A 15618-nucleotide genomic window follows, 5' to 3' on the forward strand; every position below is an offset into this window, starting at 1 on the left:
AAGGTTACATCCTGCCACATTATTTTTATACAGAGACTCTGGATGACTGTATTCTCATTCTTTCCACTAACGATGGAATTTACACGTTTTTAATTTGTCTGAGGCGACAATATAAATAAAGCCTCGTTCCCCTTTAGTCCCACTCATTAGTGTTTTAACTCCGCATTTAGGCGAAGCATGTAATGTAACTGAGGCCCTTCTGGGAAATGATTCACTTTAATAATCAGAATATTCCAATGGTGAACGCTTGAAACTGCTGATTACAAATTTAATATTCACCCCATTACCACCTGGAGTGCACTTATCAAACTTTAAACAGAATGAGGATTTTGGAAACGCTGACCCATATTCTGAGAGGTGGAAGGAGAGAGAGAGAGAGAGAGAGAGAGAGAGAGAGAGAGAGAGAGAGAATAAGAGCACAGAGGGAAGAAAGAGGTTTTCTGGGGTCAGCGGAAGAAGACCCAACTGGCTATGTGAACTGGCAGCAGCAGTAGGTCCAGTTTGCTCTTTTACTGTGCAGTTATTCTGGCTAATTTGAGCATTATGACTCCATGATGTGTAATATTCTAACCACAAAATAAAACTATTAAAGGTTTACGCGATAGAAAAAAAAGAGATTCATAACTGAAAGAGATGCAGGAAAAAAAATCATCAAATTGTGCTTCTATCAGACAGAATGGTTGAGTGATTATCATTATTGTTCTCTGAATGAATCTGCAATTATTCTGACTCATCCAAAGGATTTCGAGGAAAGCTTAAAGTATGACGGTTAGATATTAAATAATTATGCTACTTAGACTGAGGATTAAGTTTAAAATTTAATTGTGCTTATTTCACGTTGATTTTTAAATGTATAGAGACAAAATTATTTAAAAGAAAACATTAAAAACAAATATTGGTTATTTAAAATGTTGCAAAGAAATAAATATGCAGTATTCAGTTTTCAATAATATATACTTTTCAATTTTATAGATATTTTTTGTATGTCTGAAGCTTTAGTGATGCATTTATTTTTTCCACAAAGTTTCCCTTGTTAGAACCTGACTATTTATGTGCCTCCGCAGAAAGTAGGATTTTTATTTTCTTTTTATCGTGACTATTTTTGTTGTAGACAGCAGGAGACATTTTAGTGTTTAAAAAGTTCCCAGCCAGCATTTACTGGACAAACGTAAAGACAGGAGATTTTATTTCTTGCTTTGTTGTGCATCAACACAAATCTTGCACTTTTATGATCATTCAGGCCTTTTTATTGATAAAGTCAGACAAACAAAACCAACATTAGTTAAGCTGCACAAAGCCAGGAGTACTTTTGCTTCTATGATTGTTTATATGAGGTTTAGGCTGTAAAATTAAGAAAGATAAATCTGGTTGTTAGTCAAAACTCAGTGGTTGGTTCATTTCTTGACTTATACAAGTAAACTTGTTACAGAAGTACAATTAACACTTTGCCTCACCTTTGCAAGAACAACATGTGCTCTGGTGCATGTGGATTTTTTAGCACAAGCGACACCAGGATAATTAAAAACTAATTAAAGATTTGCTCGTTTACCATCAGTGGGATAACAGCACAGGAAGATTTAAATAAAACCTGAATTTGTCTTTATATTTTTCTTGTCAGATGTTTTGGGCAGAAGCCTTTTTAGCTCAAAACATTGTTTGCTTTACTCCATAAAGGTGAGATGTTTATATGAATGAAGGCAAGTTACCTTTACAGAACTTGCTTTTGTGAATAAATATCTTCAATTAAATTACTTTATCATCAGTTTTGAGAACTATACTTGCAGATATGAAATCCAGGTTTAAAAATAAATGTAAGCAAAAGAAAATATTGCATATTCAGATGATTAAAATTGATTGCCTAACCCCGAACTGGCAAAGTTATGAATTTATTATTTTAAAGTTGCTACAAATCTTAAGGTTTAAAACAGGAAAAATTACATTTGTACATTTTTAAAGATTTTTAAGTGCTCAACAAATTTGACAAAATCACTTGAAAGAGCATGCTTGATAAATTGAAAAATAGCCATTTTCCAGAGGGGAATATGTCAGGTCGTCCGCAATCTTTGAAATATTACAAAAAATATAAAGGCAGATGTGAGAAATGTTATGTTTTTTTGTGAAATAGCCCAAAAATTACTAGCTGTCAACATTTAAATATATGCATTTTAGCCAAGCACAGTGTCTATGGCAGGCATGTTTACTGCTGCGCTGATTCTTGAGAAAAAGTTGAAGAAAAAGTCAATTAGGTTGTAAAAAAAAAAAAAAGAAAAAGAAGAACGGTTAAAACGCCATGCCAGACACCCAAGAAAGACACACATCGCCATGAAGATGTGTGCAGATGTTGCCAGAAAGAAAGGTTTCTCAACCCAAGTCAATGTCGCACCGCCTCTGTATTCAGCAAGTACACTTTCTCAAGTTACAATCTCAAGAGGGATGCAGGGGGCAAGGTGTTGCTTTGAAGCCTCCGCGCAGACACAAACACCCAATCGATTGCTGTCACTTAAAAGCAGCTCAAAGTGACGGACTACATGCGTGGCTGCTGATAATATTGTGTAGTTGCACACCAATATGCACACGGAGTCGCTGAAGGACACGTGCAAACAGGCAGAATGACACCACCACACACACACACACACTCTCTTTCCCTCTCTCTCACTCAGACACACAAACAGAGAGTAATGTGCAGACACACAGACAGTCTGAGAGGAATAAAGAGAACATGAGCTGCCATATCATATTTCCTGGTCTGGCTCTAACTGGTAGCCCGTCAAGATAAAAGGACCATCTTCAATCAGTTACTACCCTTGCCTTGCCTTTACTCTGTGCTCTGTGGACGTGCGTGTGTGTTCAGGAGGCAAGATGCTCCATAACACAGTCTCCTTAAGAAGGTGTTGTACCATAGTGGATGTCACCTCGAGCCACGCGCACACACACACAGCAGTCTTCGGCAGAGAGCGGAGATAAGGGACTCATTACAGAAAGAATCGACGTATCAATCAACGTTGCATCATTCCTGCATTCACCATCAAATTATGCTAATCCTAATTACTTCTGGGGAAATGACTATTCTTTATCTGCTAATAGTCAGGATTGTTTGGGGTTTCCTGCCTACAACATTCACTATTATTCTCCCCAATATATCAATTTTTCACATTCTCATATTCAGCACTAATGATCCCATTTTACACCCCATACAATAGAATAATAATGCCCCAAGCATGAATAATGAATCAATGTCAAGTTATGGAGACTTACAATGGACTGCCAGGCAATTGTTTACATGTTTGTGAACCATTAAGTAAGTACTGAAGTAGCCATTGTGTGAGCGTTATTAATTACTTTGGTTACATGTATGCAAATAACTCAAACGTTGGATGGACTGCAATACACGTGAGAATTCAGGAATGTTATTTTGAATTCAAGTACAGTTTTGTTTAAAGCTGATTCTGCCTAAATATGTCTGTTTAGGAACACAATTTATTTAACTATTCAAGCTCATATTTAGCATATTTAGGTTTAAAGTATATGTAGTTTTGAAGTGATACTCCTTTTAGATTGTCTTTTTTTGAGAGACGTCTCATTTCATATCAGAGGCTCTTGGTTGAAGGATAATTTTATAATTAATGTCATGAAAATTTTAGGTTTAAGTGTAAATGAAATTTATACCTAGGCTACATTAGCAAATGAATTAATGCTAGCATATCAGCTAATATTAGCCTGTTTTGGCAGTTATGCGTTATGAGGTAATGTTAGTTAAAAACATACAACACTGCAACAGTTACAACTAAAAGCCCAAACTATACTGAAAGATTCTTTTTAGCTCGTTTTTAAAAGAATTAACAAAATAAAGCACACACTAATGTGGTAAAGTCAGCATGTTCGTTAGATCTGTATTTATAATTTTAATCAAACGTAAGCAGAAAATTTAGAAAAGGGTAAAAGAAATGAAAAAATTAAGAGTCAAATGCCTTTTGATTGGATACCGGCATGCAGTAAAGCGTGAAGATGGTTTAAACATAAAAAAATATATTTAATTAGAAAGGAAAGAGCCTAACATTAAACACGGTCATATTTGTTTGGTAATCCGTTTACGCATTCAGTAAAACCTTCATTTTGTAGAAGCTATTCGTCTTTGTGCAGTTGCGACAAGTCTCTCTGCCTTGCAGAGTGGGTGGGTGCTGAATTTTGGGGGGCTGTGGTATGCTGAACAAACACTGAGGCAGAGACCAGTGGTTTTACAAAAGTGAAAAAGGCATCCATGACTAACTGTGGCCAAGCCAAGACCGCCTTGGTCACGCTCCAAACCAAAAGGAGAGCATCCCGACTGGGACGCATTCCTCCGTCCTCCGTTTACCCTGCACCACCAGCAGCTGAGTCTGGGATAAATTCTGTGGCTACTAAACCATGAGTATTTGTGGAGCGAGTATAAACGCCCGTGTGTGACCTTCACATTTCTCGTGCTCATGTAGCGTGCATGTGTAGGTACGCAAGTAAACAAAGGAAGATGATAAATGTATATTTCTGCTGCAGCGCCCCGCAGAGAAACATCTGCATTGCAAATAGCTGCGCAGCCATGAGTATTTAAAACTTCTGACCACATGACTGTCATCAGCGCAGCGACACTGCAGAGAAGTGACAAGACGCAAGCCGATCCCCTCCACCGACAGACTACAGCTTAATGTTCCATCTGACATTCATAAAACAAACAGCTTTTGCTTCAATCTCAGATCGAAAAACAGCTTCCAACACATGTGCGGCTTCTGCTGCTCCACAAATTGGAGGGCACTCATTTTCTTGTCCAGTGCTCCAAACGCTACCGTCCTTGTGCCTGGTGAGAAAACTCATTTGTTGTAGAATAACTCACATAGAAGACTATTCTATTCTAGACACTGGTGACAAGATAGCAGCAGGGGCAATTAACTTAACCTTCCAATGGATTTATAGCTAAAGCATACATCTTGGCCCAAAGCAGCCAGGTTATTGGCTGTATTGTGTTTCTTGTCATTTTCCTCTGCAGGTGTAGGAGTATCCTTGTCAGGAAGCCGCAGTCTGGATCTGCAGAGGGCAGAGAGCCAGGGCTCGGGGCCAAAGAGGCCACTGGCAGCTCATTGTGACGATGACAAACTGAGCACATGCTTAAAAAAAAAAAAAAAAGTAATTCTTCATCCAATATCTGTGCGAGCGTTATAAATAGGATCTATATAACCGCGAGGCGCCTAAATTACATGTTCAACTTTGTCTGCCCTTCAGGGAATAATGGAGGGATTTTACATAGGAATGAAACAAATGTATTGCTTTTATGTGGTGGTGAATCTGTAAGTAACATTTTTTACATTTACACAAAGGAATACAGTTAAATATTTAACGACTGAATGTAAAAAAAAAAAAGTTAATTTCTTGTAAATGTATCATTTAAAAATCCCTCTTCACGTAGAAACAGCTGTACAGTATATATAACATGTTTCCTCACCTATACACAGATTTACTGAAGGATTTGGTGTGCATACTGAGTAAATTTCTCTTTCATGCACTCAGGGGGAAGAGCACATCAGGGGCTTCTAATTAGATGATGACCCTGCTCTACCTCTCGAGTCACAGCCGCCCACAATCAATTAATCTAATAACCCAACTGGCTAAGAGTTTCTCAGAAAGCATCACTTCTTTATTGCTGGAGTTAACTTTTTTTTCTTTTTTTCCACTTGCAGCAGTTTATTTCACAATGTTGCAGCTGTACCCCTGACCACAACCAAGGAGGTATTTTAGCTGTGTTGGGAAATAATGAGGATTTGTATTTTTTTTTTTCCTCCCACCAAAAGCAGCGTGAGAGCGAGCTCTTTAGTGGTTCTATAGAAACATAGCAGAGGGGCTTTCCCCAGCCAGAGGGGCATTTTAATGTTTTGTGAAAAAAATGAGCTCAGTTCGATTAAATTTAAATTCTAATAAACTGTATTTATCCCAAAGGGAAATTTGATGTCGTCATAACTCCTATCCTCCAGGTTTTTGTGGACCATAGTGCTGTAGGCAGAAAGGATCTCCGGAAGCAGCCAGTGTCGCAATCACTCATAAGGCTGTTGCTGTATGACAGTATCATAGCCGTCATGACATGCCAACAGCTCAATTTCCAGGTGCAGAGGCTATATTCAACAATAACATGCCATGAGTGACACCATTAGTTTTTGGTAAGCATCGCTAATCCCCCTCATTTGCATTCGCCGCTCTGCCTTAAATTTCTGCCTGGCCGTATGATTAGAAAGCCAAGCAGAGAGATGTTGGAGTTGGGGATCTGAACTTTACCCATCATGATCTAGATGCTTTGAATTTCATTCTCCCTCTGCTCTTTGGTCCTACTATGTATCCACATAGCTTCCTTTTCAATTTTTCTGGATTTTTTTGAAATGATAGCTCAGGTTTTATCTGAGCTTGTAATTTGTTAATCAGTCGCTCCCAGTTTTAAAAACAATACCTCGTTGACAAGGTTGCACATAATAAAACGGTCTAAAATTAAAGTAGTAAGAGCAAAACATCCAGAACCAGAGGACATAACTGTCCAACCATGCAATGGCTCAAGCAAAAACGTATGAACAAAAGTCAAGAAAACGAATAAATCTGAATAACACGAGTACTCTAACATGTCACCATGAGCAGCGCGATTCCAGAATGCTGATCCTGCCTTTCTTATATATTTTTTAGAGGAGCACATTGCAGAGAAACTTTACAAATTATATATGTATCTATGCAAACGGATGCTTTATTATTTCCTGCATAATTCATGAAATTAAATGGCTGATTTTTTTTAGAACAGTTCTTTGACCAACATTTATTCTAAATGCCCAGTAGATACCAACAGGAGCTGCTCACACCGTTTCATGGAAGCACTCACAAACTTTGATTGGTTTTCAATTCCTATGAAGTTCTGCTAATGATCAACATGGTTTTCTTCTCTGCCCCTGACAGCTACAGTTTTTTTTTTCTGTGATAAAGTCAGAATCTTAAGCAGAGGAGGGAAAAACAACTGACACTAAGCCACCAAATACTGGTAAGTAATTCCACCATACCACTTTAACATGCAACATCAGTTAAGTTTAGGGAAATACAACAAAAAGCATTTAAGGTATTCTTTTATATATATATATATATATATATATATATAAATTCAAAATCAAGTTTAATGAAAATGTGTGGAAACAGATGCTGAACATGACGGGGTTTTTTTTTATGAAATTATGTGATTTAAAGATTACACTCAATTTCCTTTCATCACAATTTCAAACTATTTTTTTTTTTTTGAGTTTTCTTTATATAAATTTAGACAACTGGTTCACATTATAGTTTTCCCTCTTTACTGAACACAACAGAAATCATAGTGACAAACATTTCCTTACTCCGTCAGAGCGACTTTCATCTGTTTTCTCCATTTCCCTTATTGTTTCTCTTTTGTTCTGTCTTATTATCGTTCCTTAATTAGCTCATATCTGTTCACACTCATTAGCTACAGCATTGCACCATATGGCATGTTGAAGATTTCCAAATATAAAATCAGAATACCAGTTAAACAACTGTTTTCACCGAATATGTTTGTAAGAAAAGATGCTAACAGCTATATTGCCATCCATGATGTCTTCATTCAAAAACTTATATATTCAGCATTGCCATATTACATTAAAATTAATTCTTTTATCTCCAAATCTCTCTTAATCTTTGAGCTATAGAAGATATAGAAACCTTAGGAGAAACATAAGAGTGATTTGTTGAATTGCAGCAACATATTGCTTTATTATGAGTGCCTCTGAGCGTGGCAACTTAATTCCAAAAGCACTGATGTGTTCGGTGCAACATGTGAAGAGCACTCGAGAAGGTTTGAGAGGTGGGCTTATTTGTCAAGAGATTGTTAAAAGGTGACCCGTGGCAAAAACAAGAGAATCTACACGTTCTCAAACACCCAATAATAGCCAACATTTATGCAATATACAATGATGTAGAAGTGCAGAACATCTAGATGCCAACATACAAACTCATGCAACCACATTGGGTACACAGCAGCCCGTAGATGCCCAGTGCAAGGACACTCAAACCTTCGCACACATTCAGATGTGACTGCATAGCTCCTCACTGATGGGAAAGTTTCATAGTATACATATTTTTACCCAAAGAGGAAGTGCAGCTCCTCTTTCACACTTCTTTCACTTCACATATGGAATGTCTTAAAATAGCTTCTCCTTTATTCCATCTATACCTGGATACTGCTAAGTGTTGCATTCATACGTGGTTCTATCTCCCGCAGCACCATATGATCCTTCAGCATCAGTTTAATATATAATATAATCATGCCCAGTCCAATACCAAGCTGAAAAGATGAGGTGACAAACTAAATATATGAACAAAGCCAGATCTCAGAGTTGCCTGTTGGATTGGATCATGGAGGAAATCTCCAAGTAGAGGTAAACTTTAGACTCTGGACAAAGACGGATCATCCACTGGATCCAAATGAATATGCAGCTCATTTTTTAGGTCTTGCATCTGTTAGTCATTCATGAGAAACTGCTCTGCCGCCCACAGCTAGAATTCCTATTCATTGGAGTTATGATTTATGCCACCCTTAACTAATCAAGGGTATGATCATTAGTCAGGGGATGTGCAGAGGGTGAAAGCCATGGCAGTTCGGTGGAGAGTTGTATCTTATACAGTGTTTCTCTTCCATTTTATGGCTTAGGTTAGGGATAAGAAATGACTGCAGGTACACCTCCTCGCCGCTCACTGGTGTTTGCCGAGGCATTTTGTGAAATTTGTTTAAAATGCAATATTCTTTTAAAGACTTCTTCATAATCAACTGGGTTGATTTTTTTTTTATCCACTGTTAGAACTTTGTTCCTTAGGATGGGGGATTTCTGCAAAGTCATGATGCAATCTGCAGGACTTAGACTTTCTTAGAAAAAAAACTGTTTGCAAAACCTGTTCACAAGTATTTTGTCCAAGTCAGAGTTAAGTCAAATCAGAGGTATAATGAGGCCAAATTGTACTGCAGTTTCTAGTCTCCTCAGATTAATCTAATATTGTCACATCGGATGCATCTGGTCTCCCTAAAATACAGAATTGATGGATGGTTTATTATTATTATTAAACTTAATTTAAAACAGGAATTGGTTGCGGTTTCGTTGTTAGACAAAAGACTAGGCCAGAATGTAAGGCTTATGTCACTAAAAGGAAAATCAATGAATTTTTGGTCAAGACTTTTTTTTAGAATGTCAAATATTTATTTGTATATTTTGTGTAGATTATATTCTCACATGCGATGGTAATTTAGCAGAATAATTTTCAAATTAATAGTAGCAGAATAAATGTTAATATAAATAATATATTAAAGAAATCAAACACCTCTCATTTTTTTAGACATTCAAGTCTAAATTTTATTGATGTTTAGGATCAACTGATAGCACTGCAGTTGTTCATTAATCAATTATTCCTCACAAAAACAACTTCCCTAATTCTTATGCACGCAGTCTTAATAATTGCACATTTGTTACAAACTTGGAAGCAGCAGTTGGCTCCTTTTAATGGCCTTTACCTGCTGACCAACATCACAGAAAACCTTATCTAGCATAATCACCATCCATTATATGATTAGAGCTACTCAAATGATCTACACATACTGGCTTACCTTAACCCCTGATTACATGAGACAGGCTTTATGAAACTTGGGTATCAAACTTTGAGTCTTACTCAAATTTAAACCATCTTTTTTACTTTTATCCCAATTCCCCATCTCATCTTTTTACTGAATGACATAAATGACGGTGAATTGATTCTGTGTTATAGTATAATTTGGATTGGTTTGGATATAACTAAACATGTTTCTATTGATAAAAACTTCAAAATGTAAGATTCCCTGACGGATTCTCCAAATTTGTAACTGTGCTTGTTCTTTCTGATTTCACCTCACCACGGCCACTACTTCTGACACGATGAATTGGAAATCAACAAAAAGAGGAGACAACCGCACTGCATGTGAAAACAGCACAGGAAGTGGATGGAGTACAAAAGGTCAGAACTCAAGGAATGTGCTGCTCGTAGCCAGGCTCCGTCTATTTATGACAAGCTTAGCCATTCGGATGTCTACTTGGTGAATGGCCAGCTTTGAACCTTACAAGAATGGAGGCAGAGATAGAGCAGGGACTGGGGGGAGGCACTTATGGTGGGTTCCTGTGTGATTAGAAGATGTTAACAAAGGCTGTTGGTGTTATCCAGTAAGGTTCTGCACACTGAATCTGCCCAGATCAATGTGATTATCTCTCAGCTATTGCTAATTAGAGTCATTAATTCACAATGCAAGCAGGAAACGGCACACACTTTCGCTTTCTCCTTTGGCTGATCTCGCCTTTCTCTGAAATGGCTCCGAGTGTGCACAGCCTCTTGGATAAGGTCTGTGTGTTGGCCACACTTCAGTCGAGATTCTCATCTGCACATAATTCACTTTCAAAGGGCAGAGAGGGCGGCAAAGAGAATCCTTAATTGCGCCGCCACAGTGTCCAACATAGACAAATGTTTATATCTTGGCCCGCTAATGAGAAACCAATAACGGATGCGAAAAGCATTCTAAGCCCCCCCACGGGTATGCATGGACATGACAATGAGAAACAGGCCATATTGGAGAACTTCACCTCATTCATCAATAGTCCTCATGTCCAGTCCTGGAATACTCCACTTAGGCTACCCACTGATGCAGCAATAAATCTGTCCTACAGAATGTGTCTATGTCTCCATCAGATTGATCCTTGGGCGAGGCAGGAGGTCTTCAAACTGCTACAGTCAAACTCTTGACAGCCTTTTAGGGTGCAGAAAAGAGGCAGCATTTACTTTCAAATAAAACCAAACTGGATCAATATCCCAAATGAGGGCGGGGGGGGGAGAAAACACCACGCAGTGACTTTTTGACTTGAAAACATATAAATTTGTGTCAAACATTAAAGTTTCTCAACATCTGATACAGGCTGTCAGTACGTCGCAGAGCAAATGCAACAGCGACTCCTTCAAGATGCACTTTTATGCAATGCCCTTGAGAGTTTTTAGCGTCCTCGTATAAAATGGACAAGAAGTTCCAGGGCAAAGAAATGAACAGCATACTACAGAACGCGCAAGAGAATATCTCCTCATCTCATCTGTCCCCCACTGTTCACTGCGGTGGTGGTGGTGGGCCCGTAACAGCGGAGTGTCAGTCCGGCCAGTGAAACGCCACGCTTTTATCTCCCAGTGGCGGAGGAGGAGGAAAATAAGGGTCCTTCAAAGGGCTGAGGTCATTTCCTGTGCCTCATGGCTGCGACAGAAAAAAAAAATAATGTCTTCATTCGGTCGGCCCTGCTTTATTTCAAATGTCGACACCGCCGTTTAAGAGGGCCCTTGTGGGCAAATAAGCACTTTTGTGTCGTCGCAATCTATCCCCTTTTTCCCCACTCCTCTCACCATTTTCAGCCCCCCCCCCTCTGCTTCGTCTTTGATGTAAACCTAAAAACATGGTTGTATTTTTTTTTTTTTTAAGTATGTGTAAAAGTGCAGGGGCAGTTATACAGATGACAGACCATGAGAGGGAGTAGGTAAAAACAGGCAAAGAGGAGATGTGCAAGGCTGCAGAGGAGCATGAGAGCGACAGTGTGAAATTAAGAGCTGAATGGTTCCTCTCATCCACAGCCCTCTACAGCCCCAAAGCCCTTTCATAACTTCCTGTTTTTCTCTGAACTGGGAAACATCCAAAGCACATGTGTGTAAGTAGGAATGCACTGTTCACATGCAACTGATATTGTGTGTGCGTGTGTGCGCAATAAAGTAACGCAGCAGTGAGCGAGTGAGTCAGAACTGGCAAGACAGAGAGGCTCAATGAAGGGCCTGCGTGGTGCGGTGGTGGAGGAGAGCAGCCGGAGCAGGCAGACAGGCTCACATGCTGGGATGTTAGGAGGAAGAGTGATAGATCTATTGCATGGCCACTGTTGCTGCAAGAGCAGAACACACCTCGGGCAGATGGATGGGGAGTGCGTGTGGGGGTACGATTAATCTCTGCGAGTGTGCCCTTTGTGTTGGAGTGCGTGGGAGAGTTGTATTACACGGTCTTGGAGTGTAGTGCTGGAGATGCGGTACTTCAAACGGGGCTTTACAGTACTTCTACGGCTACTGAAGGGCAAACGTAGCAGACGGATGTATGGTAGAGGAAAAGAGGAATGCATGTTCATGTTGGTGCGTGGGCATTTGTCACGGTCTGTTTGTTTGTTTGTGCTCCGGAATACACCTGACCTGCAAGCACAGAAAGCATCGACACTTGTTTTTGTTTTTTTATTTTATTCTGAAACACTCCCACTCCTATGATTCTACCAAACATCTCACCCAGTATCCTTTCTTCCATCTTTATTGTTGTTCGGTTTATTTCTCTTTTATAGCCTCTTTTACTGGCGAAACACAAAGGTTCCACTATAACACAACCTTAAAATGCTCACATAGAGGAAATACGCTTTAGTAGGTACAGCTAATTAGAAAATGCTTCTAATCGTTTGATATTTCAAATGGCAAATCAGCCAATTACATGGCAGCAACTGAAATAATTTACACGTGGTGAAGAAGACTTAATAGAGTTCACACTCAGAATGGGTTAAGAAAGGAGAGTTATGTAACTTTAAAGTAGCATGATTGTTGTTGGCAGACAGGCTGCTCTGACAAGTTCAGAAAGGGCTCATCTACTTGTATTTTCACTCACAACCATCGTTCAGGTTTTACAGAGGATTATATGGAAAAGGTAAAGTATCCAGCTACTACAGCTGTGCGTACAAAACTACCAAGCTGATATAAGAGTTCAGAAGAGAGAAACCAGACTGGTTTGAAGTGGTAGAAAGAAAAAAAAGTAGGTGTACATTTTACGACAAAGGTAAGGAGAATACCATCTCCGAACTCACAGCAGGTCAAAATGTTGAAGCGGACCACAAAGCGTGCGACTCATATTAACCAAGAACAGAGTTAGAGGATACGATTCATACAGTTTAACCAAAATTGGACAATAACGTCTTGAAAACATATTTCTTGAAGTTTCAGCCTTTATACTCAGCTGGTAGGTCAAAAATTTGGCATAAGCAATATGAAAGCGTGCATCTTTTCTCCATTTTTTGCGGTTCAGACTTATGGAAGGTGCAGGGGATATTTTACTGAATAAAACAATTTCATAAAAATGTAAGATGTGTGACAAATGCACACATATCTGTGCTCTCTCATTTGCCATATTTATACATATGCATCCAAGTCAAAGTAACAGGAAATAAATATCTCTTTAAGTATTAGCTGCAATACTAATGAAAAAATATTTATTTTTTTATACTTGCAAGTAATAGATGTTGCTTTCATGTTTAGATTAGGTGATGTTTTATATACTTATTTGAAACATCTTAGCTTATATCAAAGAAAAAAAAATGGCATTCTTACTCAAGTTTATCAGACCATAAAAGTGACAAAATTGTTCACAACATTCTGTGTGCATGGACGACTGTTAAAAAGAGTTAAAAGGTTAGTGTGTGTTCAGCAAAACATACACTGAACACTGAGTTGCTAATAATGTGACTAATGAGGTAAGAAATCCTGAGCATCAAGACATAAAAAGAAAAAGTAAAAATTCAGAAAATTGGGGAGAATAGCAAATTTTCCCACAGCAACTACATAAAACGTGTGTTGTGGCTCTGCCAAGACCTGCCCTGGTAGTACTGCCAATGTTGCGTGTAAAAATAAGTACGTAAAATGTTCCTTCTTTAAGAGGAGCTTGTGTGAATTTTTAATTGTAAAGGCAAAACTCATTCACTTGAACTGCAAAAACACACAAGACAGAAGTGACAGAGGAAAGAGATCACACTGTCTGATGGTGGTTAGTTAACACTAAACAGCAGCAGATCAGGATGATCTGAAAATTTACTTTTGTTTCAAAAATATTAACTGAAAAACGTTCCTTCAAACAAGCATTTACTTTGACATTGACATATTTCTGTAAAAGGAAACAATACAAGCAAGTAAATGGACACAAAAATAGAAATGGAAAAAAAATAAAATGGACATAATTCAGATTGTCCTCCCAGTAGCGCATCTGATCCTAACCGCGACTCACTGCCAAGGACTGCATTGCTAACCGTTTAAATTCTCTTTTGCTACTAGGACAGTTATTTAACTTTGTCTTCTTCCTCCTGACTAAAAAAAAACTTGACCTTGAATGATATTTTTTGGGAAGTTTTCCATTACATGGAATTGTTTTTCAATTTAAGAATTGAGATTTTCCTTTCATGCTTGCCAAATCCTTCATCTCACATTAGTTTTTGTACTCTTCCTACAAGTCTCGTGTCGATCCGCCGCCCTCTTTCCACTCATAAAATATGCTTGCTTATGTTTGCCTCTTGGCATCTCAGTAGTGTTGCATACCAGGAGGGTGAGTTATGGCAACTGTTGTATCCCACACAACAACGTACTAAACTAGTTAGATTTTTTTTTTTTTGTACTGTGTGCTGTGCATAACTCCGGTTAGGAGGGCAGGGAGAGTTGTAAACATTTCATTTCTTCAGTTTTTCGGACGCAGACCTTCAAAGCGGTTTGTCACCTTGTTTTATAGCGCCGCACTTTACAATAATCCCCTTCAATCTGAATTCTACACACAGAACTTTCCTGCCAGCAGGCATTCATTGTGTTGTCTTTATTGTCGAGCAGGACCTGTCAAGATAATCAAACTATATTTTATCCACTAAATACCAGAGTTTTGACCCTGTGAATTGCCCTGGTGGGATAACGTCAAATGTGCTGTACGGCAAAGAAGAAAGGCCATGCTTCAGAGACTGGGAAACCACAAAAAGCAATTAAAAGTATTGACGAAACTTCAATAGCTCTTTAACAGTGCTGCCAGACACCTTAAGGCGAGCGCCGCGCTATTTTTCTTTTCCTCATTCCTTTAATTCCCACTATTTTACAGCTTTTCCGCTTAAATCTTTGCTGATCTTTATCATTAACAAGTGACTGCCTAAAAACATGTAAACTGCATTATCTGCAGCCGTGCACGGCCTATAGCAAAGGCACTGAGAAGATGGGGGTGACAGAAATATTAACCGAGGTTTATCAAGTCCCATCCAGCCTGTTAGCGCTCAAATTACTCAAGAAAGTATATCCAGTTATTTTAAAAATGGAAAAGAAAAAAACAAAAAAAAAAACAAAAAAAAAAAACACATGAAATAAAAAAGTACAAATGGAGGGCCTGGGGCCACTGCTGCCTGTGAAGCAGCGTAGCATCAACCAAGATAAGGTTTTCATGAATTCTTCCTGCAGTGGTAAGTCAGCGGCTCCCTAAATCACTGAGTTACAGCTTGCAGACTCCTTGGCTCAATTTCAATCTATACACAGGCACATATTGCTCCCTAAAGACTGATGGCATACTCAATGAAACAAAGAAAATAAGAACTTACCTTTGCACTGGTTAGTGTTCTTATCGAGAATGGCCTTGGTTGACACTATTTTTCCATACCTGTAGAGACAGAGAGAGAGCGGTCAGCTTACTAAACCCCATGACACTGAAATGTTAGAGCAGTTTATTCACATCATCAACCTGTGGTCACAGTCATGTCTTAT

The 15618-nt window shown here is 38.6% G+C and overlaps 1 protein-coding gene across 2 annotated transcripts in view; it reads right to left on the reverse strand.

Moving 5' to 3' along the window:
* rbms3 (RNA binding motif, single stranded interacting protein) overlaps positions 1 to 15618 on the reverse strand; it is a 229218-nt gene that overhangs the window by 153133 nt on the left and 60467 nt on the right. For both annotated transcript variants that reach the window (XM_016676090.1, XM_016676089.1), the window contains exon 3: positions 15456 to 15514. In XM_016676090.1, the coding sequence (XP_016531576.1) occupies positions 15456 to 15514 (59 nt within the window). The remainder of the gene's footprint in view (positions 1 to 15455; positions 15515 to 15618) is intronic.

Source organism: Poecilia formosa, unplaced genomic scaffold (assembly GCF_000485575.1).
Source record: "Poecilia formosa unplaced genomic scaffold, Poecilia_formosa-5.1.2 Scaffold127, whole genome shotgun sequence".
NCBI lineage: Eukaryota > Metazoa > Chordata > Actinopteri > Cyprinodontiformes > Poeciliidae > Poecilia > Poecilia formosa.